The sequence below is a fragment of the Schistocerca nitens genome, chromosome 2, assembly GCF_023898315.1.
Source record: "Schistocerca nitens isolate TAMUIC-IGC-003100 chromosome 2, iqSchNite1.1, whole genome shotgun sequence".
NCBI lineage: Eukaryota > Metazoa > Arthropoda > Insecta > Orthoptera > Acrididae > Schistocerca > Schistocerca nitens.
Window position 1 is genome coordinate 943,333,069 of NC_064615.1, and position 27,733 is coordinate 943,360,801.

The window sequence follows — 27,733 nt, forward strand, 5'->3', positions numbered from 1 at the left end:
TCTGCTTGTGTGTGTGTGTGTGTGTGTGTGTGTGTGTGGGCGCGCGCGCGCGCGCGCGCTAGTGTATACCTGTCCTTTTTTCCCCCTAAGGTAAGTCTTTCACCCCCGGGATTGGAATGACCCCTTACCCTCTCCATTAAAACCCACATCCTTTTGTCTTTCCCTCTCCTTCCCTCTTTCCTGATGAAGCAACCGTGGGTTGCGAAAACTTGAATTTTGTGTGTGTGTGTGTGTTTGTTAGTGTCTCTATCAACGGGGACAATTGATCCCTCTGAAGCAGGGGATATCGTACATAAATAGAAAAGATAATTAAGGAGATTTATACAGGGTGTTACAAAAAGGTACGGCCAAACTTTCAGGAAACATTCCTCACACACAAAGAAAGAAAATATGTTATGTGGACATGTGTCCGGAAACGCTTACTATCCATGTTAGAGCTCATTTTATTACTTCTCTTCAAATCACATTAATCATGGAATGGAAACACACAGCAACAGAACGTACCAGCGTGACTTCAAACACTTTGTTACAGGAAATGTTCAAAATGTCCTCTGTTAGCGAGGATACATGCATCCACCCTCCGTCACATGGAATCCCTGATGCGCTGATGCAGCCCTGGAGAATGGCGTATTGTATCACAGCCATCCACAATATGAGCATTAAGAGTCTCTACATTTGGTACAGGGGTTGCGTAGACAAGAGCTTTCAAATGCCCCCATAAATGAAAGTCAAGAGGGTTGTGGTCATGAGAGCATGGAGGCCATGGAATTGGTCCGCCTCTACCAATCCATCGGTCACCGAATCTGTTGTTGAGAAGCGTACGAATACCTCGTCTGAAATGTGCAGGAGCTCCATCGTGCATGAACCACATGTTGTGTCGTACTTGTAAAGGTGCATGTTCTAGCAGCACAGGTAGAGTATCCCATACGAAATCATGATAATGTGCTGCATTGAGTGTAGGTGGAAGAAACTAAAATGAGCTCCAACATGGAAATTAAGCATTTCCAGACACATGTCCACATAACATCTTTTCTTTATTTGTGTGTGAGGAATGTTTCCTGAAAGTTTGGCCATACCTTTTTGTAACACCCTGTATATCCCCAGATGTAACTTGAAATTTTGAGATGTACTCTATTGTTAATGAAACACAAAACATAACTAGCTGATGTTCTTGTTCTTAACTATTAAGAATCTTTGTTTGTTACATGCTAACAAAACGAAACTTGAGGCTTGCCCTAAAGGAATAAATCTGTAAAGTTCCTTTCTTTATCCACAACGGTAACAATCACACAATGTGTACTGGTAGTATCAATAATTCAAGTGAAGCTTTACATTATAGTATTTAAGCAACACTTATTAATAGTGTAACAAAATAATACAACAATTATGTATAATGTGTACTAAGTGACAACCTGGGAAATGAGAACAAAATATACTAATATATGTAGTAATGAAATAAGGAATAAAATGAACAGCAAAAGGAAATTTAATAAGAAGGCAATTATGTGCCATGAAATATGTTTAACTTGAATATTATAAAAGAAAATGATAAAGCGACATCTTTAGCTAGAGTGCAGAGCTATGTAGTGTAACAGGATGTTGGGGGTCAAGTCCTGTTTCGCTGTATGAAGGAATGCCATGTCAGCGAAACACATTCACAATGTTTAAGTAAAGGGGGGGGGGGGGGGGTTCAAATATCGACAGACATACTGTGCACATACCATATCTCTTCCTACAGAGAGGGTGTGTGAGGAAAGATGTAGCCCCAGCGCGTGGAAGCCAGGAGAATGCTGAATACTTGCTGGGCATCTGGTATGCAAGTCCATGGACCCAGAAGACGTGCACAGAATAAATGGGATTATGGAATCTCTCAGGAGGAAAACAAATGATGTTTGTTGATGGTAAAATAAGAATGCTTTCGTATTACTGTTAGATAGGTGGCATTCTTGTTTGAGTTCTCATAGAACAAGAATGTATTGGCATCACGTTAATGGACTGGACTGTAAATTCAGGTACGCAATCAACATCTGGAAACAGAAGGTTGAAAGTAAAAATATGTGTACAGTTGGCATTTGATAATTTGGTATAAGTCCTGCAACAGAGAAGATGCTTCGGAGAAGTCTGCATGGGCATGGCACAATATAACTGGTCCTAAAATTCTACACAGCGACCAGAATTACATACAAACCAGATTCATCAAACACAAGGTAATTATTTAACAGAACATTGTGATGCATGCTACAAGATGCAAGTGAAATAGTACTGAGAGGTTTTTTTTTTTTTTTTCCTCAGTCATCAGTCTTCTGACTGGCTAGATGCAGTGCGCAGCAAAATCCTCTCCTGTGCCAACCTCTTCATTTCAGAGTAGCACTTGCAACCTACGTCTTCAATTATTTGCTGGATATATTCCAGTCTCTCTTCCTCTACAGTTTCTGCCCACTACAGCTCCCTCTCGTACCATGGAAGTCATTTCCTGAAGTCTTAATAGATGCCCTATCATCCTGTTCCTTCTTCTTATTCATGTTTTCCACATATTCCTTTCCTCTCTGATTCTGCACAGAACCTCCTCATTCCTTACCTTATCAGTCCACGTAATTTTCAACATTCGTTTGTAAAGATGAAGAAGCTGAGTGCACACAATAAATATCTCACTGACAATATACCGTATTTACCCATGCTTCAATTCTCTTCTGTTCCAGGTTCCCCACAGTCCATGTTTCACTACCATACAATGCTGTGCTCCAAATGTAGATTCTCAGAAATTTCTTCCTCAAATTACGGCGTATGTTTAATACTAATAGACTTCTCTTGGCCAGGAATTACCTTTTTGCCAGTACTAGCCTGCTTTTGATGTTCGCCTTGCTCCATCTGTCATTGGTTATTTTACTGCCTAGGTAGCAGAATTCCTCAACTTCAACTACTTCGTGGCCACCAATCCTTATGTTAAGTTTCTCATTTCTGTTCTTTCTCATTACTTTCATCTTTCTTCAATTTACTCTCAACCCACATTCAGTAGTCATTAGACTGTTCATTCCATTCAGCAGATCTTTTAATTCTTCTTAACTTTCACTCAAGATAGCGATGTCATCAGTGATTGTATCATTGATATCCCTTCACCTAGAATTTTAATCTCACTACCGAACCTTTCTCTTATTTCTATCATTGCTTCTTCAATATACAGATTGAACATTAGGGGTGAAAGACTACATTCCTGTCTTGTGCCCTTTTTAATTCAAACACTTCGTTCTTGGTCGTCTACTCTTATTAGTCCCTCTTGGCTCTTGTACATTATTCATCTCTCTCTGTAGCTTACCCCTATTTTTCTCAGAATTCTGAACATCTTGCATCATTTTACATTGCCGAACATTTTTTCCAGGTTGACAAATCCTATGAACGTATCTTGATTTTTCTTTAGTCTTGCTTCCATTAATAACTGCGATGCCAGAAGTACCTCTCTGACTTCACCTTTCCTAAAGCTAAACTTATCCTCATCTAACACATGCTCAGTTTTCTCTTCCATTCTTCTGTATATTATTCTTTTCAGCAATTTGGATGCTTCAGCTGCTAAGCTGATTGTGCAATAATTCTTGTGCTTGTCAGCTCTTGCACTTTTCATAATTGTGTGGGTGATACTTTTCCGAAAGTCAAATGGTATGTTGCCAGACATATACATTCTACACACCAACGTGAATAGTCGTTTTGTTGCCATGTCCCCCAATGATTTTAGAAATTCTGGTCGAATGTTATCTATCCCTTCTGCCTTACTTGATCTTTAATACTGCGTCCCCCATCTCTTCTAAATCGACTCTTGTTTCTTCTTCTATCACATCGGACAAATCTTCCCCTCATAGAGGCCTTCACTGTACTCTTTCCATCAACCCACTCTCCTCTGCATCTAACAGTGGAATTCCCATTGCACTCTTAATGTTACCACCCTTGCTTTTAATTTCACTGAGAGTTGTTTTGACTTTTCTATATGTTGAATCAGTCCTTCCAATAATCATTTCTTTTTCAATTTCTTCACATTTTTCATGCAGCCATTTTATCTTAGCTTCCCTGTCCTTCCTATTTATTTCATTCCTCAGTGACTTGTACTTCTGTATTCCCAAATTTCCCTGCACATTTTTGTACTTCCTTCTTTCATCAATCAAATGAAGTATTTCTTCTGTTACTGGGTGATACCAAACTAAATTGAACCAACTAACACGAACAAAACCCAAATAGATATTTTTTTTCATTGTGAGTGATTGCTGTTAAAATGACGTCAACATAATTGAATTTGGCCAGTTTGGTGGTAGTGGATTCTAGTGTAGGAAGGCATTGTGTTTTACATTAGCAAGGAGTTTCTTACCTTTGGTTCACTTTGTCAAGTAATACTAATGGTTGTTTACAACCAATACAGACGATGATGTGCTGGGAATTACCTTTGTCATATGACTGGGTAAGGCCACAATCCAGCTTTTTGCCTAGCAGTGAGCACAGAAAATACCTTTGCAGACATATGTGACATCTTGCTATAAAACTCATTAAATTTATTGCTGGCCAGATTGAGAAAGGAGAACCGTTACTGAGAGAGAAGCTGATGGAGCATTAAGTCGACAGTGTAAAAATTACATGAGGAGGAACATGATGCTTGCACAGAGTGAGTTTCAAGCATCTTTCCTATAGATGAAGAAGCTGAGTGCACACAATAAATATCTCACTGACAATATACCATATTTACCCATTTACATTTACAGATGAAGTATTGGCTACTGAAGTCATGTGCACATTTATTTTGAAGAATTCACAAGGGTTGGTCAAGTAAATGATATTCGCTCTCTAACATGCTTGAGATTTCCCAATGAGCTGAAGTGCTCAATTCAGTATCAATCTGGCTCAATCAATCACGTGACATTTGATTTGCGCGGCACTAATGCAAGGGATACATAAGAAACTATGAACTAGATGCCACTACAGTCTATTGTTAGGTTTAAAATCTGACAATTCTCTGAAATACAACACATAGAATTATATTCTGTCATCTTACAAACTCTTGTTGTATCTCAACAGGTTTGCAATAAAAGTTCTCACACATGTATGGATACTGTATACAAATATTTATGCTGTTTTTTAATTAAAGGTAATACGGAAAGGCGAAAATTTATTTCTTCAAAAACATCATGTGATTCTGAGCACAAGTCAACAAATCATTTAGTTATCAGAGACTGTAATGATATACAAGTAGGTTACAAATCAGAAATTTGACCGTTGTTCACGTACTAGACAACCGCATAAAAACGTTACCACCTTTTAATCAGCTTTAGAACAAGGTGACATTCAGGTGAAGCAAAAAAGAAAATTAATCCAGAATTAAATGTCTAAAAATCAAAATAGATAATGTTAAGCTGACTGTAATTGTTATTGTGAGAACAAATTACAGCAGCAAGACTCGCCTTGGAGGGAGTGCCGACAGATTATCACTAGATTGCAGGACAAGCGAAAGTTTTGAGAATTGGAGTGAATTGTGATTGGGATCTTTTATTTATGTACGAGGGCTATCCACAAAGTACATTTCGTTTTGGAATTAAAAATAAATAAAGTATTCGAAATTTTTTTTATTATATACAGATGAAAGCCACACTTAAATACTACTTTTCTACATAGTTGCCATTTAAATTAAGGCACTTATCATAGCGATGGATGAGCTTGGAAATTCCTTCGTCGTAAAATTCGGCCGCCTGCGCCTTCAACCACGTAATGACTGTCTTTTGGGACAGAAAAGGTGTGATTTTTATGGATTTCCTGGAAAGAGGCACTACAATAAACTCTCAAAGGTATTGCCAAACTCTGCACAACCTCATAAGAGCAATACAAAACAAGTGCAGGGGAAAGTTGGGCTCAAAAATCTTGCTGATTCACGACAACAATTGGGCCCACACGGCAAATGCCACTCGTGAAGTTCTCGAATCTTTTAAGTGGGAGTTGTTTCCTCATCCGCCTTACAGTCCCGACCTGGCACCGAGCGACTTCCTCTTATTCCCAGCAATGAAGAAGTGGTTGGCTATGCAGCGTTTTGATGATGACGCACAGCTTCAAGAAGAGGTAACCACGTGGTTGAAGGCGCAGGCGGCCGGATTTTACGACGAAGGAATTTCCAAGCTCGTACATAGCTACGATAAGTGCCTTAATTTAAATGGCAACTATGTAGAAAAGTAGTATTTAAGTGTGGCTTTCATCTGTATATAATAAAAAAAAATTTCCAATACTTTATTTATTTTTAATTCCAAAACGTAATGTACTTTGTGGATAGCCCTCGTATCAGTAAATCTTGTTACATATGACCTGCACCCTAGCAGTTTGTTTCACAGTTGCTCAAGTACAGCACTGCAAAAGGATTGAAGAGGGAACAGTGACACCAGCTTGGCTGCAAACTAGGATAAGGATGGGGTATGGGGAGAAGAGGGTGGTCAGTGGGCAGCAAATTTGGCTGTTCTGCCAACCAAGGGACTCAATATCACGCACTTGGGATGTCTGTGAACATTTACCACATTTAAACTACAGTTTGCCTGAAGTCATTTGAATTGATTATAAAATCAGACAAAGACACAACAGCATACATTTCTGCAGGAGACAGTAAAATTACAGATAGGGGTCAGTGGCCCATTTACGTGTTTCCTACAGCAATATTGTTGATACTCACTGTGACGTATGACGTGAATGAAAGGGAGTGTGTCAGCTGCTGGTGGTCGTGTGCAGTCAATGAGAGAGCAATGGGTAGATGATATGTTTGGAAGCAAGAAACATTCTAACATTCTCATGTCAGTATGGAAGGGAAATCCGATACATATTCAGCTAAAAAAAAACCTGTGTTCTCAGGCCCCACCACAACGAAAAATTCGCAACATATTCGGAAGGAACAACCAAATATTTGTGACAACAAGGATGTAAATTTCACAGCTGTGTTATTAGGATGGTGATGACGATTAAAAATATTGGTACTTCTCATGAGACACTTAATAAACAAAAAAGGTAGTGACGAGAAAAATTAATGTAAACCATTTCTTTTTGTTTATTTTATTTCTCCTTGTTGTATCAAAATGCAGGCAATCAATAACTCGCCTAAGTTTGGAATAGGTATAACACTAAAGTTTTAGGCAGGTACTTTAAGTCAATAACACAGTTAGTAATTTTGATTAGTCACAATATGCTAAAAATAAATTTTCCTCGAAGAGCCGCTTAAAAAATGGTGGTTGTCTTATATTAAGGGCTGTCTTGTACTCGGTAAATATGGTACACAAATGTGCTGTTAGGCAACAATATCTGCAGCAATATGAACAATAATAAAGAAGTAACTTAGCAAAATCTTCATAACTTTTGGAGGAAATTGTTCTGTCTACAGTACTTGGTTTTGAAAGGTGGCAGAAAACATGAGTCAAATTGTGTCGAAGAGACATAGTTTCAAGGAAGGTATCTTACATTTTTATACCCAAAAGAAGCATTAGAATTAAAGTTGTCAAACAAAACTTGCATTCATAAACAACACAATGTGAACAAACACTGTCAGGGGGAGAGGCAGAGGTAGAGGGAGTACTGTAAAACAAAAATTGCTGGTCTATGCAGAGCACTGGTGTAGAGACTTTTAGTGTGTGACACTGTTCCACTCTTAAGTAAGAATGCCAGAGTGTACCCTGTTACTACATCCTCTGGGCATTTACAATGGTACTGCTACACTGGACAGGTCTTCAGTCTGCTTTGCTGGCTAATACAAGGTTAAGGCACTGGGAGTACAAGTGCAACTTTTTGGGACTCTCATTTGTCTTAACTACCTCTTCATTGACTGTAATGACAATCTATATAGAGGTAAATTTTTTTGCAGGTGGAACTATACATTTCATGTACTGATCAGTAAGTTCTGCAAATATGAATGCCATCAAGCATGTCTGGAATGAATTGGGCAGACGAGCTGGAGCCAGTCACTCACAAGCAGTGACTTTTCCAGACCTCTATACAGTTCTTTCTCAGGAATGGAACGATCTATCTAATGGAGAGTATATTACACTGATTGAAAACAAAAAACCTGGAAGATTACAGGTAAATGAAAGTGTGAGATAAACACTGCAAATGTGAAATGCTGGTACATTGAGCGATGTATCCGCCAGAATGTTGAATGCAAGCAAGCAAACAAGCATGCATTACATTGTACAGGTGCCGGATGTCAGTTTGCAGGATGAAGTTCCATGTCTGTTGCACTTGGTTAGTCAATAAAGCAACAAGTTTGCGGAAGGTGCTGAAGTTGTCGCCTCTGACGATATTCCATATGTGCACGACTGGAAACAGACCTGGTGATCGTGCGGGCCGAGGCAACGTGTTGACACAATGTAGAACATGTTGGGTTACAACAGCTGTACATGGGCAGGTGTTATTCTGTTGGGCACACCACCTGGAATGCTGTTCATGAATGGCAGTACAACAGGTTGAATCACTGGACTGATGTACACATTTGCAGTCAGGATGCATGGGACAACCACAAGGGTGCTCTTGCTGTCATACAAAATTACACCTCAGACCACAGTATGTGTAGTGTAGGTCCTCAACTGGCCTCCTCCTAATCAATAAACAGCCATCACTGGCACTGAAGCACAGCCAGTTTTCATCAGAAAACACAATAGACCTCCACCCTGCCCTCCAATGAGCTCTCGCTTGACACTATTGGAGTCACATATGACAGTGGTTTGGAGTCAGTGGACTGCACACTACAGGGTATCCAGCTCGGAGCTCTTTGAAGTAACAAAATTTTAACAGTCTGATATGTCAATGTAGTGCCAAATGCTGCTCATATTGCTGCTGCAGATGCATTACAGTGCACAGGAGCCGTACACTGAACACAATGGTCTTCCCTTTCAGTAGTGCACTGTGGACGTCCAGTGTGCAGTCTTCTTGCAACTGTACATTCTCATGACCACCACTGCCAGCAATCAAGTACATTGGTTTCAAACTCAGCAAGGTGTCGATGATGGTGTCTTTGTCGCCTCAAAGGCATTCTCGACAAACATCAAATCGCCGCATCTAATCTTGAAGGTTACTAACACTCGTGATTGTAACAGCATGTATTTTAAGCAAGCCTGATTGGCATCATCATGTGACTGGTGTGAAATTTGAATAAAAATTTTTCACATGTAGAAACATGCCTACCATCTTTCTTTTGTACTGCACAACTTCTTCCTGCTGTTGCAATTTTTTTTTTTTTCCATGAGTGTACGTCACCACCAAGAATGAGATTGTAGCTAGATATTATCTTACATCTGCATCTACAAACATACTCCGCAAGCAACTTATGGTGCATGATGGAGGGTACCATGTAACATTACTAGTCATTTCTTTCCTATTCAATTCGCAAATAGCTATTTTGTCAATGCAGAAGATATTTTCTGTATTTTTTACTTTCAATTCTTTCGTTTTTGTAATGCACATCCTAATTTCATAACTTTTCTGATTATGGGTTTTGGACAATTTTACACCAAACAGCTCGCACATAAGCTTTACTTCTGTCTGTAAACCTTTAGACAACCAATACAGGAAATACACTCATTTCTTGACTGTGCTGTATTTTTGTACATCACCATACGTACACCTGGCACTATTCAAACACTAAAACATATTTTCTAAAACTTACTTAATTTTTCTTTAAGCACCTCATTTTCTTGGTTGATTATCCTCTCATCATCTCCCTCAGCATAGTCATTCCAAATTTTATAAATCTTCAATGAATGCCAAAACACTTCCTGCAAAAGAGAAAGATCAACACACAGATAATGAATAACTCTGTTTTATAACAAAAACATCTAAAGTACTCAAACTCACAGAAAGATACTGACGAGAAATTCCTCAGAAAACTACCCAGATTCACAAGCACCAAATGAAGAGGAAACTGCTAGATAAATGTTACAGTTTCAGAGTAACTTAGCATAAAAATTTTAAGAAAAATTTATTTGATCATGCAAAACATTTGGAAAACATAAAATTCTGGATGACTGGAAAACTGCATCAATACATTCACTATGTGAAAAGAGAGACAGAACAGATGTTTATAATTACAGAGGGATTCTCTTATACCTGCGCAATACACAATTCTACTCAATGTCCTCTGAAACTAAGCCAAGCGCCAACTGGAATCCAAATATCAAACAGGTTTTAGACCAAATAGATATTGCCAACAACAAATTTTAGTTCTGAAATTAATTCTCAGGCAACAAAATGTTGTAAAAAGAAAGCAGTTTATACCTCCCTAGATTTAAAAAAGCTGATCACTCAGTGGACCATAATTATCTCTTCCAAATTCTGAAAGAATACGGCCTGAACTTTATACCACTGCAATTATAAGTTAAAAACTAAATGGTCAAAAATTATAATTCTGGGGAACAGTTTTGGAAAATTTCGAATTTAAAACATGAGTGAGATAAGGTGATGGACTTTCTCTATTACTTTTCAACTGTCTTAGAAAAAGTAAACCATGTGTTACGAAAATAGATCAGAGCTTAAAACTGGTTGTTTGGCTGATTTGGTGGAGGGAAACAAACAGTGATGTCACTGGTCCCAATGATATAGGATGGCAGAAATCGAGGAAGGAACAACACAAACAGCACTGTCCAGTCAAGGAGAAGAGAAAACATGCAAACAATGAGAGAAAAGGGGCATCAGGGCAGTACGAAAAGGGAAGAACAAGAGGGGGTGGGTGGAAACGAGGGAAGCAGGGATGTCCCAGAAACACTACATGTAGTAGTGCACCCGCACCACCACCAACCCCTCCTGATACCCACACCATACCATTATCATGATACAAAGTGGCCAAAACCACGGGAAGAAGACACAAGACAAGAGGAAACAAAACAGCATAGCATATCAGATAAAATGTAGGGAAATGGTGAGGAGAACCTGCCTAGTGTAGAGTCCAGGTCAGGGCCTCCATAACCAATGTGTACGCTAACTGAGGGACTCAAATGCCAGAGGAAAATTCATGGACTTATACCTGAGAGTACAAACCACTTCTGCAAAGAAAACCAAGGACAGATGCAATCATGGGGGGGTCTGTCCCCTAGCACGAAGACAAGGAAGGGGGGGAGGGCAAATTTAGTGAGAAGGGTCAAATGGTGGGGTCCAAGGGCAGTCCAGCAAAAAACAGATCATAATTAGCATAGCCCCGCAACTGCAAAGGGGCAGGGTGGCTCACTGTGTAGTAAAAAACTATGGGTCAACCAAATATGGCCAATACAAAGATGGGAGAGGATGGTAGACTCCCCTCCAGGAGAGGCAGAGGAGAGAATGCCAAATGGTGGGAGTCTCCTTGATGGCACGAAGTTTATTACACGGGGGAGCAGCCTCCCAAGAGTTGGCCCCGACTGAGCAAAAAGCCACAAATCCGCCCCTGGAGGGGTCACGGAGAATGGGATGGGGGATAGGTGAACAACCATGGAGCGGTTATCCAAATGAGAAGTGAATGGGCTGAAGCCAATTACGCCTCCAGGTCATCATCTGTCACAGACGACTGGGTGACATCCATAAATAAGATGTCAGACTCAGGTTGCGATGTGCGGGGGGTGGGGAGGGGTGGGGGTGGGGGGGGGGGAGATGGAACCTCCAGGGGCACCGCGGCAGCTTTGTCCTGGGACTTTTGTTTCTTCTTCTTCTTCTTCTTCTTCTTCTTCTTCTTCTGTTTCATAGGTTGAGGAGGACAGGACACAGAGGGAGAGCAGACTCCTGAAAGATGAAGAACCGAAAGAGAGTGGGCAACCTTTTGGCGCACAGACTGTGTGTCCATGGCGGAGATGTGGTAGCATGTCTCTGGCCCGAGAGATGCCGAAGGGTGGGGTCCCACGAGGGAGCCCCAACACTGGCAGGTGTCGAAGAATGGGTGTACTTCTTCGGCTGGGGAGGGGGAGTGGCAACCGGAGAGAAGGGGGTGCGAACCACAGGGAAGGGGGAGAGGTGAGGGGTATGAGACTGAGATACGGAAAAGGGAGGAGGAAAAAACGATGTAACAGAGGCAAAAGTAAAAGTCATTGACACATCGTGGAGTTGGTCATATTTTTGACAACCCTCAGTGTAAGACAGACAATCCAGGAACTTATATTCTTGTACCTTTTTTTCTTTCTTGTAAGCCAGGCAATCTGGTGAATAGGGAGAGTTACAGTCCTGTCAATTCACACACACGGACAGTGGAACACAGGGCTGCCCTCATGGAATGGGTATACACGGATCTGCCATACATGGGGAAGATGTGCCCGAAACGCGAGCACCGAAAGCACATCATGGGTGGCGGGCCGTATGGCTTCACGTCACGTATCAGTGCATTGTCCTTACAACCTTTTTGCACATGGCAAGTAAAATGAATGCCCCATCATTTCACATTACTCTGGACTTCATCAGTTTCAATGATGAGGTCCAGATGAAAAATGACTCCCTGGACCATATTCAGAGACTGGTGGGATGTAATAGAAACCGAGACATCGCCAAGATTATCACAAGCATGAAGAGCTGCAGATTGGGTGACAGAAGCAGCTCTGATCAACAGGGAACCCAACAGCATCTTATTGAAAGATTCCACTTTGCCAAACTTGTCTTTGAAATTTTCCACAGAAAATAGCGGCTTTGTGGCAGTAAATGTGTCCTGTCTGTCCTAGAACAGACTAGTTAGCAGGGAAAGTGTTTCACTCCAAGCCGGCAAGCATGGCCCTCCTCCCAGTTGTCTATTACCACTCTAAGAGATGGCCGTAGCAGAACGACCAGTGATTTGGAGTTTGACTGCTTCATGTGCGAAGCATCGCCCACTCCAAACAGGGGCTCTCCCCATGGGCACACTCAGCCACAGCAAGGGCCGTCGGGACAGCAGCCATCGCTGGGAGTTCTGATGCTCCAGAATGACAAGCAACCACTCCTAGCATACATGGGAAGGCAACAGCTCACATATCAGAAGTGTGATCCCAGAGTTTTCTGGAGTCTCAACCAGATGGGCTCTAACAGCCCTACCACACAGTCTAGCTACATGTGCTGCTGACCAAACAGGGCTGAGGGGAGCTACGGCAGGGAAGGAAGAGGGGAAGGAAGGGAGTAGAGGAATCCACATTGCCTGACACTACAGACAGAAAATTTGGAAATGGAGGTCAAGCCATAAAGAGGACAAAAAACGGCAAGAAGGATGAAAGAGGCAAGGGAAACAAAACCACAAGGAATACAGGAAACCAAGTAGATAGCTTGGTCGACATAAGTAAGGAAAACTGATGTAAATTGGGAAAGAAAAAGGCAAGCAGCTTACAATAATAAAGCTCAGGAACCATCACCCACATGGGATGTTTCCACACATCCATTTCTGCACCTGATACTTATTTAACAGTAACCAAATGCAGTTAACAGTAGCCTGTGCCAGACTGTGATGCAATAGATGAAAAAGAATGACAAATACATCGCAATACCATCTTCAAACAATCTACGAGGCATATTCAAAAAGTAAAGGCCATTTACTTATATTTAAATATTGGTAGCTCGAACAAAGTTACACAAATACAGCATCATTTACTGACTATTTACACTGCAACAGAAGCCATTTTGATTCAGTAATCATTTAACAATGGGTGAAAATAAACAACAACGATTCTGAAAATTATTGTTCCCACCAGCTGCGAAGTGTGTGCTGTAATCTGATTTTTGTGTGCAAAGGGAACTACTCAGATTTATCATTTGTGCCTAGTGTACAGGTGCATATGGCGATCTGGTCAGACTGGAACGATATGGGTTAACTTTTAGGAGCCATTTAATTTATTAAGGCTCATCTTATAATGTTAATTTTGGCAACAGAAAGAAGGGGGCAGGAGATAGTGAGAGAGGAGGGGGGGAGGAGATAGTAATAGAGAAGGGGGGGATAGTGATAGAGAAGGAGGGGGGGAGGGGGAGGGAGAGAAAATCACATTACTGTTAGCTGGGGCCAGAGTGTGTCCAGCTAGGAACCGGTGCACCAGGTGGTGGACAGCAGTTAACACTATTTCTCCATGCTCTCTGCTGGCTAAAGAAGAGGTGACTTGTGAGCAGATTACCAGCAGATCACATTCCACAGGAAAAAACAATCTTTGTGGAAGTGACAGTCCTACTCAATATGTACGCCACAATGAATTATATAAGCATTACAGGAGAATATCAAAATACAGTAATGAGTGAAGGAAAGATTAGACAACAAGGTTGAGACTTTAAAAATGGCTGTTCCAATGTGCACGATGAAAAGCGAAATGGCATCTGCAGTACCCAAGCAGGTGAAATTGTGCAACTAATGGACAAAATAAATAATGAATAAAGCAATAGGAATGCGGGTAAGCTACTACAAACAGCACAGCAAACGCATTGTTGTGGCCAAGATAGACACAAAGCCCACGCCTACGACAGTAGTACGAGTCTACATGCCTACTAGCTCTGCAGATGATGAAGAAATTGAAGAAATGTATGATGAGATAAAAGAAATTATTCAGATAGTGAAGGGAGACAAAAATTTAATAGTCATGGGTGACTGGAATTTGATAGTAGGAAAAGGAAGAGAAGGAAACATAGTAGGTGAATATGGATTGGGGTTAAGAAATGAAAGAGGAAGCCGCCTGGTGGAATTTTGCACAGAGCACAACTTAATCATAGCTAACACTTGGTTCAAGAATAATAAACGAAGGTTGTATACATGGAAGAATCCTGGAGATACTAGAAGGTATCAGATAGATTATATAATGGTAAGACAGAGATTTAGAAACCAGGTTTTAAATTGTAAGACATTTCCAGGGGCAGATGTGGACACTGACCACAATCTATTGGTTATGAACTGTAGATTAAAACTGAAGAAACTGCAAAAAGGTGGGAATCTAAGGAGATGGGACCTGGGTAAACTGACTAAACCAGAGGTTGTACAGAGTTTCAGGGAGAGCATAAGGCAACAATTGACAGGAATGGGGGAAAGAAATACAGTAGAAGAGGAATGGGTAGCTCTGAGGGATGAAGTAGTGAAGGCAGCAGAGGATCAAGTAGGTATAAAGACCTATGGGGGCATAGGGCATCCAGGAGAACTCGCCATCCGTCTCTGGCCATTTGCCTCAATTCTGCCCAGGGCCTTGCCAACTCTTTTTGCTTCCCCTTCCACTGTCCTCTTCCATGTGCCCCTTGGTCTTCCTCTCTTCCTTGTTTCCTGGGGATTCCATCCCAATGCTTTTTTCTCGATGGCTCCATCTGGTTTTCTTAAGGTGTGCCCCAACCATCCCCACTTTCTCTCTCATATCTGGTCTTCTATAGGTATCTGGTTTGTTATTCGCCAGAGCTCCTCATTACATATTTTTTCTGGCCACCAGATATTCATGATGCATCGAAGACATCTATTTATGAAGCTTTGTAACTGGGAGGGCTAGTAGAAATCCTTGGGTGACAGAAGAAATATTGAATTTAATTGACAAAAGGAGGAAATATAAAAATGCAGTAAATGAAGCAGGCAAAAAGGAATACAAAAGTCTCAAAAATGAGATCGACAGGAAGTGCAAAATGGCTAAGCAGGCATGGCTAGAGGACAAATGTAAGGATGTAGAGGCTTATCTCACTAGGGGTAAGATAGATACTGCCTACAGGAAAATTAAAGAGACCTTTGGAGAAAAGAGAACCACTTGTATGAATATCAAGAGCTCAGATGGAAACCCAGTTCTAAGCAAAGAAGGGAAAGCAGAAAGGTGGAAGGAGTATATAGATGGTCTATACAAGGGTGGTGTACTTGAGGACAATATTATGGAAATGGAAGAGGATGTAGATGAAGATGAAATGGGAGATATACTGCGTGAAGAGTTTGATAGAGCACTGAAAGACCTAAGTCGAAACAAGGCCCCGGGAGTAGACAACATTCCATTAGAACTACTGACAGCCTTAGGAGACCCAGTCCTGACAAAACTCTACCATCTGGTGAGCAAGATGTATGAGACAGGCGAAATACCCTCAGACTTCAAGAAGAATATAATAATTCCAATCCCAAAGAAAGCAGGTGTTGACAGATGTGAAAATTACCAAACTATCAGTTTAATAAGTCACGGATGCAAAATACTAATGCGAATTCTTTACAGACGAATGGCAAAACTGGTAGAAGCTGACCTCGGCGAAGATCAGTTTGGATTCCGTAGAAATATGGGAACACGTGAGGCAATACTGTCCCTACGACTTATTTTAGAAGCTAGATTAAGAAAAGGCAAACCTACGTTTCTAGAATTTGTAGAATCAGAGAAAGCTTTTGACAATGTTGACTGGAATACTCTCTTTCAAATTCCGAAGGTGGCAGGTGTAAAATACAGGGAGCGAAAGGCTATTTACAATATGTACAGAAACCAGATGGCAGTTATTAGAGTTGAGGGACATGAAAGGGAAGCAGTGGTTGGGAAGGGAGTGAGACAGGGTTGTAGCCTCTCCCCGATGTTGTTCAATCTGTATATTGAGCAAGCAGTAAAAGAAACAAAAGAAAAATTCGGAGTAGATATTAGAATCCATAGAGAAGAAATAAAAACTTTGAGGTTCGCCGATGACATTGTAATTCTGTCAGAGATAGCAAAGGACTTGGAAGAGCAGTTGAACGGAATGGATAGTGTCTTGAAAGGAGGATATAAGATGAACATCAACAAAAGAAAAACGAGGATAATGGAATGTAGTCGAATTAAGTCGGGTGATGCTGAGGGAATTAGATTGGGAAATGAGACACTTAAAGTAGTAAAGGAGTTTTGCTATGTGGGGGGGGGGGGGGGGGCAAAATAACTGATGATGGTCGAAGTAGAGAGGATATAAAATGGAGACTGGCAATGGCAAGGTAAGCGTTTCTGAAGAAGAGAAATTTGTTAACATCGAGTATAGATTTAAGTGTCAGGAAGTCGTTTCTGAAAGTATTTGTATGGAGTGTAGCCATGTATGGAAGGGAAACATGGACGATAATAGTTTGGACAAGAAGAGAATAGAAGCTTTTGAAATGTGGTGCTATAGAAGAATGCTGAAGATTAGATGGGTAGATCACATAACTAATGAGGAGGTACTGTATAGAATTGGGGAGAAGAGGAGTTTGTGGCACAACTTGACTAGAAGAAGGGATCGGTTGGTAGGACATGTTCCGAGGCATCAAGGGATCACAAATTTAGTATTGGAGGGCAGAGTGGAGGGTAAAAATCGTAGAGGGAGACCAAGAGATGAATACACTAAGCAGATTCAGAAGGATGTAGGCTGCAGTAGATACTGGGAGATGAAGAAGCTTGCACAGGATAGAGTAGCATGGAGAGCTGCATCAAACTAGTCTCAGGACTGAAGACCACACCACCACCACCACCACCACCACCACCACCACCACCACCAACAACAACAACAACAACAACGGACAAAAAGCTAAACTGGTCAACAAATGACAATTCATATTGAACTCCCAATTTTTACGGAAGTATTGCGGAAAACCTTAGACATTGCAGCTTACATGGAACATGGATTCCGAGAATGCTCACTGAACAACACAAAAAGTAAACATTGTCAAGTAGGCAAATGTTTTCACACGACTATTGACAAAGCAGAGACTACAATTTGTTTTCTCGCATTTCATGAGTGATAATAGGTGGATACCCTACAACAATGCAGAATCAAAACATCGGTTGATGCAATGACACCAGTCAACTTCACGGGAGAGGTGGGAGGGATATTACTCACATTCAAAAACAATTGCTGCTATTTTCTGCGATGAAAAGTGCATTCTATTAGCTGATTTCATGGAACATGGGTCAACAACTACAATGAAGTGTGTACTGTGAAATGCTCATTCAACTGACACATGCCATTCTTAACAGACAGCACTGGGAACTGCCTTCTCCATGATAACATGCATTCCCACATCACTGCCTGCACCAAGTACAAGTTCCAGCAGTTGGCAACTTTTTGAATAATCCACCTTGCAGCTGCGACCTTGTAACTGCAGCTATTAACTTTTCATGCACTTGAAGCTACAGCTTGGAGCACAATAGATTGAAGATTAAGAGAACCTCCTGACAACCACTGTCAACCCTAATTACTAGGTAGGGGAACTACTGACTAGCGCTGGGGAATGGAGGCAGCTTATTTAATGATAAGAAAAGTACTTACTAGGGAATGATCCAATCCGATGTGTCAAAACTAGGCTCGAAATTTTTTATACAGGAAGAATACACTGAAAGAAACACAATGTCAAAATTTTGGCTGTTATGATTCACTGCAAGTATTTTTTGAAAAATGCTGAAAATTGCAAAACTCTTAGCTCGCCAGACAGCTGGGGCAATGTACAACCCTACTGTAGATGCAGTAGACAGTGCATTTCTTCCAGTGTAGCCTCCCTGTGCGAAAAATTTCACGATTGAATTGGAATTCCCTTGTTAGAAGTGAAAGGTGATTATGTTGGAAAGTGAAGCCATCCTGTAGCACACAAAAACTGCTAATAAAAACTTTTTCTAACAAACATAAGCTGGTTCACCCACGTGGAACCAACGTCATCCTTCAGGAAGGAAAGAATGAGTGCTAAAGGACAGCTGCAAAATATTAAGCCAAAAACTTTGTGGAATAATTAGTATGTGGAGGACTCCACATAACGAGGACACATTGGAATAGACTTTAATTTGCATTCAGGGTTTTTTTTGGTGGTGGTGGTGGTGGTGGTGGTGTCTCAAGTTCTCCTCACTACCTTGGGAAACTTTACACATAGTTCCGCAGAATACGCGGCAATGAAAATGGTTCCACAAGTTGAAGACTATGATGACTTACTTTTTTGTGTCTATAAAGCTAAACCCATTTTTCATGTTGTTCGAAGTATCTTAAGTAATGCCTAGTATTTTGAACAATGGTGAAAGCACAGAGAACCAATTTTCTAATTAGTGCTTGGCACAGGCATTCACTGTTTCAACTTTGAATTTGTATTACTGCATCAATTATGAGCTTATTTATGTGTACAATTTATCATTATTGTTCCCTCCTCCCGCATGATAAATTTCTGTTTCTCCATCAAAATTCAAACCAGTCATCAATTTTATGTTACAGAATAAGAAGTTTAATAGCTAAACATACTCACATTCTGAACTTCAAAGTCTTGATTATCACCACTGTCTGGGCATACCATTTCTGATACTTCGGACTTGTCAATTAAACTAACGTGGTCAACCAGAAAAACAAACATACTGAGAAGACTTGGCCAGGAGTTTTTTGTGTTCACTGAAATTAGATAAGATCGTGATCATGGTCTAATGAATTTAATACTGTGAATCTTAGTAAGTACTAGTCTACAAACTGCAGTAAAAGTAAAGAGTACAGGTACAATATTAATGACTAAGATCAACAGCATTCATCTACATAACAAATGAAAGATTATAGCCATAAAGTTAAGTATTAAAATCAGCATTGTTCTCTTTTACAGTTTAACAGTGAGTGTTATGTCAGCCAATTGCACAGCTTTATTTTGAAATTTTTGAATTGTATGGCTTCAGCAGAGGGATGAAATTTTTAATAAATTCTGAGAGCAGTCATTTTTTAGGAGTTCACTGTTCTTGCTAACCTGAGCCTTGTGATGTCCATGTTTGGTTTATTTGTGTTATTTATTTCCAAATAGCTTCCCTGGCAATACATACTTTAATGTGACAAAGAATGACACTGATATACATGTTCACAACTGTTGGTATTGTAAACCTGGTAAAAAGACTGACAGAGCTGTAAGACCAGCCTTTCATATTATACGCACAAATTTTTATTTTTAAAATGTTACTGATATGAGGGAATGTCTCCATACGAGTAAGCCATTTTAGTTACCTGACTGAAAGAACATGAAATATGTCATTTGGAGATGATAATTACTGATCACATATTTGAAAACTTTGTTGATATGTTATTGCAATTGACACCCATATGAATTCTTAAATATTTGAGGCATTTATTTTCTATATGATCAGATAAACCTAACAGAAACTGTTGAGGTTTGCCTGGACTACAAGCAAGTTTACTGGCTGCAAAGCAATTTAATGCATAGTCAAGTGTTTCATGATACGAAGTAAATAAAGCTGTATCATCAGCATAACAGACTGTTTATAAATAGAATATGGATAGATAAGATATGTACTCAACAGCGGAAGAAGAGAATGCACACGAAAGATATGGAAATGAACAAGCTTGCACATATAGTGGATCCTTATTATAGCAGGTATGAAGAGGAGGCATTAAGAAAAAGGACTGGTGAGGTTTAGGAAATGGGAAGAGTTACAGAAAAATCACACAAAACCCCAGGTCTGGGCAGACTTGCTGGATGGGATGAGAAAGACTGGGTGTTGTTGCCTGCACTGCATGATACATGAAAGTCTCAGAACTTAAAGATGGATGACAGAGATATAAGCAAGACAGAGCTTACTGAAAAACATCACGAAAGAGCAGATGAAACAGAAATACATGATAGACAGGTAAGAGGGGCAGAGAAAATTAGACAGATCAGAAAATAAAGAATGCAGAAAAATACAAGGGAATACAGAAAAGTAATAGTTATTGAAAACAAACACTAGTGAGACCACTGAAATTCTCTTTGACAATGTTGTTCAGTAATCACTCAGGTTTTCAAATCTTGCCCTCTGCAGGCACCGACAACCAGTCTTTCTCTCTCACGCCATCCAGGAAGTTTCCCTTGACCCATGGTTCTGCGTGACTTTTATGTAACTCTTCCAATTTCCTAAATCTTGCTAAACCTTTTCCTTCATCCGTCTTCCTTTCTTTCAACATTTCTCCCAGAAAGAGCCCCTGGCTCCAATAGCTCACGTTTTTCCACATATTTTGTGCATTTTCTCTTGCCACCATTTGGTGACAATTTCTTTTTTTTATTTATCCACATTATATACATATAACAGAGCATGACACACAGAGATGCAGGGCATTGGTAGCCACAATGAAAGAGGACAGACCTAAGGAGCAGAATACCGATTTTTAATAGTAAGGGGAAGCCACCATAGGTTGCTCTCTGACACAGTCTAAACTTCACTTGGGGAAAGGAGAATGAAAATAGAGGGATACATTTTGTATTAGATGCCAACAATCCACGTGAGGTGGTGTAGTTGTTAGCTCACTGGACTCACATTCCTTTGAAAAGGCACAGTTGGTTTCCTTTCCTGTCCTGAGCTTGTGGCCCTTTTCAAATGACCTGTGTCAACGAGACATTAAAGGTTATCTTCCTTCCTTTTTGCCAACACTCAATAATTTGAGAGGAAATGACAGGCAAAGTTTTGACACTTCATTATTTTGTGCGTGCAGCATTAAACCAAGCAAACTGGTAACACAGCGGCTAAGAGCGTACTTTTGAATTTTTGTTTTTCTTGCACAAACTCAATCTTACATGTATATTATAGAACAATAATAATACAGACTTTAAGAATATTCAAACATACTTGTGTGAAGAGATGACTTCTGAATGTTTACTGGATACGAAAGTGCCCTCATGCATTGCGGTAGTTCATCTACATAATTTTTAGTGTCCAAGTTTGTGTCCTTGAATAACAACTTAAGTAAGAAATTGAACATCTCTACATAGGTTGCAACTGACAAAGGTTGTGAACCAAATGTTGACCAACGAATGTTTAGGTTTGAATTCTGCTGAAAATAATTGCGCACCTGAAGAGAAAAAAATAAAGTGACAATGTTTGCATTTGTAAATGATGGCAATAATAAGCAGTAATTTGCCATAGTTTACATCCTTCTGCACATACTTGTACAGTTTACCTTGTTCACTGCATATCTTTGGAATTCTCTGTCTGCAGTAGGGAACTGCACATTCCCTAAGAATTTTCTTGCACTGGTACCTCTAGAAATGGAAAAAGAAATGTTTACTATAGCAAATCAGTTTTTCTATTTTTATTTGAAAGTAAGGAAATTTTGATTGAAAGAGTACAGTCAAACTTTGGCTGTTACACAGTTTACTACATAAGAGTTTATCATTGTAACCATGGCAAAACATTGTAACTGAAAAATTATCAATTTTGAATCATGTTTCTGCCCAGTGAGAAATGTATCCCATAAAAGATGAAAAGCCCTGTATCGCAAGACAGGCAAGCTTAGCTCTTCTACAGCAAAGCATCGAAACTTTTCCTCTTGTACCATTCAAATCTTAAGGTACAAAACCTTGTTATATCAGAAGAATGTTACTGCTTGGAAATTTAGCACACTTTTTTCATTATTAAGCCAATTAAATGTGATAATATGGTATTATTGGTCAGGATGCTCCGTCTAGGTTGTTCATCCCGCCTAGTGCATTTCTTCCCGTTTCACGCCACTTTTAGTGACTGGTGTGTCTGGTTGCGCCAGTGTAACAGTTAAGTAGTTTGTTGGTGATATTTGTAATATTCTTTGCATAATTTTACACTGTTATAGTGTTGTTATCAATATGCTGAAAGTTATTAACTGTGCGGGTTATTAGTTAATATGTGCAGAGGATTAAATAGCATATATAAAAATGGTAAGTACACAAATATTGAAGTAAACAATTTCAATACAAAAACAACAAAAGTGTAAGCCTATTATGAAAGAAAACTCACCAAAATAAGGTTAGCTTAGATGATTCTTTCTCCACCTTATGTTACGTTATCGTATCAATGGCCCACTAGTAGGTAGTACTTCATGGTTATAATTAAGGTGCAGGTACATTGACTCAGTGTGGTCTATAATTATCCATAGCAGCAAAACTTGGTACATATGCTAATGCATTAACGAGGAGCTGATTTATTACGGAAAAATTTAGTTTCAAATTTGGCCACCAGGTGCAAATTTGGAGCTTTACAGCATCTAGTCGATGTCTCCAGTGATAATATTGAACAACTTGTGTAAGTGTCAGTTAATAATTTTAAAATGCCCTTCTTACTTGTTTCACCTTTTCGTCCATGTCCCATTCCTAATCCACTACACAGGGAAACATTTCCACACATCTTTCTTGCATTCACAGTGCCAGATTTGCACATAGAGACTAAATATCCAGCACACGGTGGATCGATATTAACACATTAAAAGACCTACCAAGTTTTGCTGCCATATGATAATTGCAGCCCACACTGGGCCTCTGTGAGTAGCTGTAGTTTAACAAACCAGTATATAAATTTTACAGCCAATCAGTGAATTATATGGAGGTTTCTCTCAATATTGCTGGAAACTTAGATGCATATAAATAATCATGAATCAAGGTGAAATAGGATACTACAAATGGCCCTGCAATTGTGACATTTCCTGCTCAGAAGCTTGAAATGTACTGCTATCATCATTATCATTAGCAAATAAATTTTCTGATTCTCATAACTTAAATGTAAGTAATTCAGAATGCAGGGATGTCATGCCCGATTATAAGCGGAAGTTTTTTCTCCCCAAAATCATCACTCAAAAAATACAGTAGTCTTCATTCACAAATTAAACTACTACTGCTGAGGTCAATGTTTTTAAATTGTGTAACATATTAATATAGAGGTCATCCTATATTTATCAATGAAGCTTTTGCAACTGAGATCACAAATATTTATTCTGAAGAATTCAGAAAGGTCACATAATGTTACAAAACTGCTGACCCCAGTGATGGCACTCCTGTCGCTGGTGCGATCATGATTTGTTTTAATGTATTAGTATTTAACAGATATAATTCTTCCTTTCAATTCCGATTTTTATATTTAGCTTTGTGCGACATGAGCAAGTGGCCAACTGTTGTCCGCCCATCGCATAACAAACTGGCTGCTGTTGCTCCTGCCATGCGCAAACCAAACAGATTGAGAGGATGCGCTCCATGACACCACATTAACCTCCTTGCGCTGCATAAACACTGTTCTTTTTAACAAAGAAATATTGTTAGTAGTTTTTCGGTATTGATCAGAGAACATTAATGCACAATAATTAGCTCTGCTGAGCAAAATGTAACATCGATTTTACCAAAATACACTGATGGAAAATAAAAAAAATCTTAACACCAAAAATAATTAATGTACAGTAATGAAATTTTGGGAGTATATTTTTCTAGGTAAAAATCAAACAATGAAAACTCCAGGATGGAATGTAACAATATTATGAGAAGGAAAGTTGATACTCACCATATAGCAGAGATGCTGAGTCGCAGATAGGCACAACAAAAAGACTTTCACAATTCAAACCTCCTGCCATTGGCCTTCGTCAACAATAGATACACACGTCTGAATGTGGTTGTTTCAGTTACCTGAGACTGCAGTCGTGTGTGTGAGTTGCGTTTGCGTGAATTGTGAAAGTCTTTTTCTAGGTAACATATTTAAGTGATTAACATTGCAAGATCAGAGGTTAATGTAAGTGTGTAATAAACCATAGCAAATGTACAATGCTGGTACATTATTGACCGATTTAACAGTCAGAATGCTGAATGCAAGCGTGCTAACGTGCATGCATTTTGTTGTACTGATGCCAGATGTCAGTTTGTGGGATGGAGTTCCATGGCTGTTGCACTTGGTCGGTCAACACAGGGATGGTTAATGATGGTTGTGGATGACGCTGGAGTTGTCATCTGATGATGTCCTGTAAGTGCTCGACTGATCTGGTAATCAGGCAGGCCAAGGCAACAAGTTGACACTCTGTAGAATGTTGGGTTATAACAGCAGAATGTGGGCGAGTGTTAGCCTGTTGGAGAATATCACCTGGGATGCTATTCATGAATGTTAGCACAACAGGCTAAATCACCAGACCGATGTACGATTTTGCAGTCAGGGTGCATGGGATAATTTACAGCATGTATTTACAGTAAATCTGATTTCTATCTTCATAGTGGTACTACCAGTACCACTCTTGTGCGAATGGCGCGAGATTTTGGATAGACATCTTTCGGCTGTAGAAGCACGCCTACCAACTTTTATTTATGTCACACAACTACTTCCTGGTGTTTCCATGTGAGGATGTCACATAATGGAGGGCAAATGGTGAAATTTATGAACTAACGATCAACAATATTGTAGAAATGGTTATGCAGGAGAAGTAACACAATGGGAGAAGGGTGGTAGGGGGAGGAGGGGGCGAGGGGGAGGAGGAGGAGATATCCTATCCCACATTTGGAAGGGCTCATGACAATTTTGGCAGTGCTGCAATATAGTAGTGAGCAGGAGAATGCAACACCAACTGATATTATCTGCTTGTGTAATTGGAGGGCTGTTGCAGCACAGAGCAGGACTAAAGGAGGGGAAACCATCATCTCCCAAAGACTTTTTAATATCCTCAAGCCTGTAAGTTTCATTTCTTTTTGTTAGGCTTGGCTTTTCACATGTGTGTAATCATACATTTATACTTTACAATGCAGACTGTTTTATGTTTACTGTCATAATGTTTAATAGGTGCAATATGTACATAACAAGTACTTATAACTGGCATGTATTACGTAAGAAGTCAGAAAACGTTAATAAAATTGGGTTATGGTGTAACAAAAAATATGTTTTGAATGGTGCAGTTGGGGTCAGAAGAGAGAATTCATAAAACTCTGGCCTATACAGCTTGACTTTCCACCACATTAGGCCGGATAGTCCAGAATATACTCTTTCTTATCTGTCATTACAGCTAATATCACTGATGGTGGTGGTGGTGGTGGTGGTGGTGGTGGTGGTGGTGGTGACTATAATTAAAAATAATACCCCAGACGAATAGCTTTGATAGTAAGCAAAGACAGAACTGAAAATATAAATTAATGTGATTATTTTTTTTCTTTACTTTCTCTCTTTTTGTATTGCATTGTATTTTGCATGCAGACAATCAGCAATGGCACAAGTTAGAATAAGTATAATGTTAATGTTTAAGGCAGATACCTTATATCAATGAGGGAATGTATTCGCAAATTGTGAATACGGTATCACCACAGCTATACAATTTACTGGAAACAAATAAAAACTTGTGCCAGACTGGGACTTAACCCAAATTTCCCACTTTAGATGAGTAGTTGCCTTAACCATTTCAGCTATCTGAGCACGCTTCACAGACAAACTCAACTCTCTGTACATCCCAATGTCTGCTACCCATAATGCTCACACCATTATGTAATCCCTGCACAGGGAGAGAGTTACTTAGTTTTCTTATCAGACTGCCTTGGCTCTTGCATGAAAGTTTACTGTAGTGTCTGTAATTGATCATGTCTGTGAAGTTTGATGCAATGAAGTGCTTAAGGCCGCCATTCACATAAAGTGCGAAATCTGGGTTTGAGTTCCAGTCCAGCACAAATTTTCCATTTGTAAACTGTATAGCTGTGGTGTTACCATATTTGCAATTTGTGAATACATTTTCATATTTAATACAGCTATAAATCGTCAGCAGTGCCCTTTCCTTTGAACTTTACAGACACTGCACTAATGTGTTATACCAATCAAATAGTTCGTAATTTTGTTTAGTCAGAATATGTAAAGAATATGAAGGTAGAAAGAAAGAAAGAGGGGGATCCAGGCTAATTATTTTGAGTGTTCTCCAAGTTCTGTATTGAATTATATCAGTTCATCTGGGGAATAAAGTATGAGATCCATGTATTGCAGACATATCAACTCTGAGGTATAACCCGTCTGTTGGTATTGAATAAACTGGATTTTGATGAGGATTGGAAATACTTCCAAGATGATGCAATACAATCATGAAAATTTAATATAATCGGATAGACAGGAAAAAAAAAAGGTTACTCATCAAGCGGCAGCACGAGAAACCAATTATTAAAGTTAAGAAAGTGTGCAAGCTTTTGGAGCCACTGGCTTCCTCTTCTGCTAGAAGGGTTGAAGGGGAAGGAAGAGGGATGAAGGAAAAGGACTGACAAGGTTTAGGAAAAGGGGGGAGTTTCCTTCATCCCTCTTCCTTCCCCTTCAACCCTTCTGCCAGGGGAAGAAGCCACTGGCTGCGAAAGCTCGCACATTCCCTTAACTTTCGTACGTTTTTGCCATGCTGCCACTTGTTGAGTAGATTTTTAATCTATCCAATTATACTGTATTTTGAAAAATTAATTATTTTGTTGTTATATTACCAAACAATCATGAAAAATATAAAAATCTGTACACTGGGCCATTTGGAATTTCAGCACAGAAGTATCATGATTTAATGTCTCCAAAGTCAATTACCCAAGAGAGAATCATGTTTTTATGAAGCTCTTCTTTACAAATAATGTCAAGTAAATTGTGGGTAACTACCGTGAACTGAACATATTTAATAAGAACCCAAATTTACAGGACTAGACTCATTTGTGTCTAACCTCACATAATATTTTCTGGCAGCACATAGGAACACAACTGTGCGAATGCTGCTCATCGACTGGCATTGCAATTTTGATGAAACTTGTTGCAGCTTATAGTCAAACTATAGCTGTATACTATACATCACTACACACAGTTACTAAATAAAGCAGGTACTCTTTACTGTTTCATGAAGTTTTGCATCCATCGTCAGATTGCACCTCCGACATGAATTTATACAAATTTAAACTCTCTTCACGACAACAGAATGTGAAATTTTTATACTTTTAAGTTGTGTAAGACTGTTAGCACAGATAATTGTACAGAGAAATTAATTTAACAAATTTCAAAAGATACAATTCTTGCTCTCAAATTGATGATATGGAAGAAACAACCTGAGAAAATATATTCAGTTTCACTTATAGTCATAACACAAGTCTGTCAGTTGCATCAAGTGTTTTGATATCTTATCTATTTATGGTCTCCGAAGCGAAACAAGCACATATAGT

General features: G+C 39.5%; 1 protein-coding gene across 1 annotated transcript in view; it reads right to left on the minus strand.

Annotated features, from left to right (window-relative positions):
• LOC126237271 (kinetochore protein NDC80 homolog) overlaps window positions 1–27,733 on the minus strand; it is a 173,807-nt gene that overhangs the window by 94,212 nt on the left and 51,862 nt on the right. The window contains exons 4-7 of the mRNA XM_049947198.1: window positions 21,769–21,850; window positions 21,438–21,660; window positions 19,094–19,233; window positions 9,656–9,764 (exon numbers count right to left, since the gene is read on the minus strand). Of these exons, the coding sequence (XP_049803155.1) occupies window positions 9,656–9,764; window positions 19,094–19,233; window positions 21,438–21,660; window positions 21,769–21,850 (554 nt within the window). The remainder of the gene's footprint in view (window positions 1–9,655; window positions 9,765–19,093; window positions 19,234–21,437; window positions 21,661–21,768; window positions 21,851–27,733) is intronic.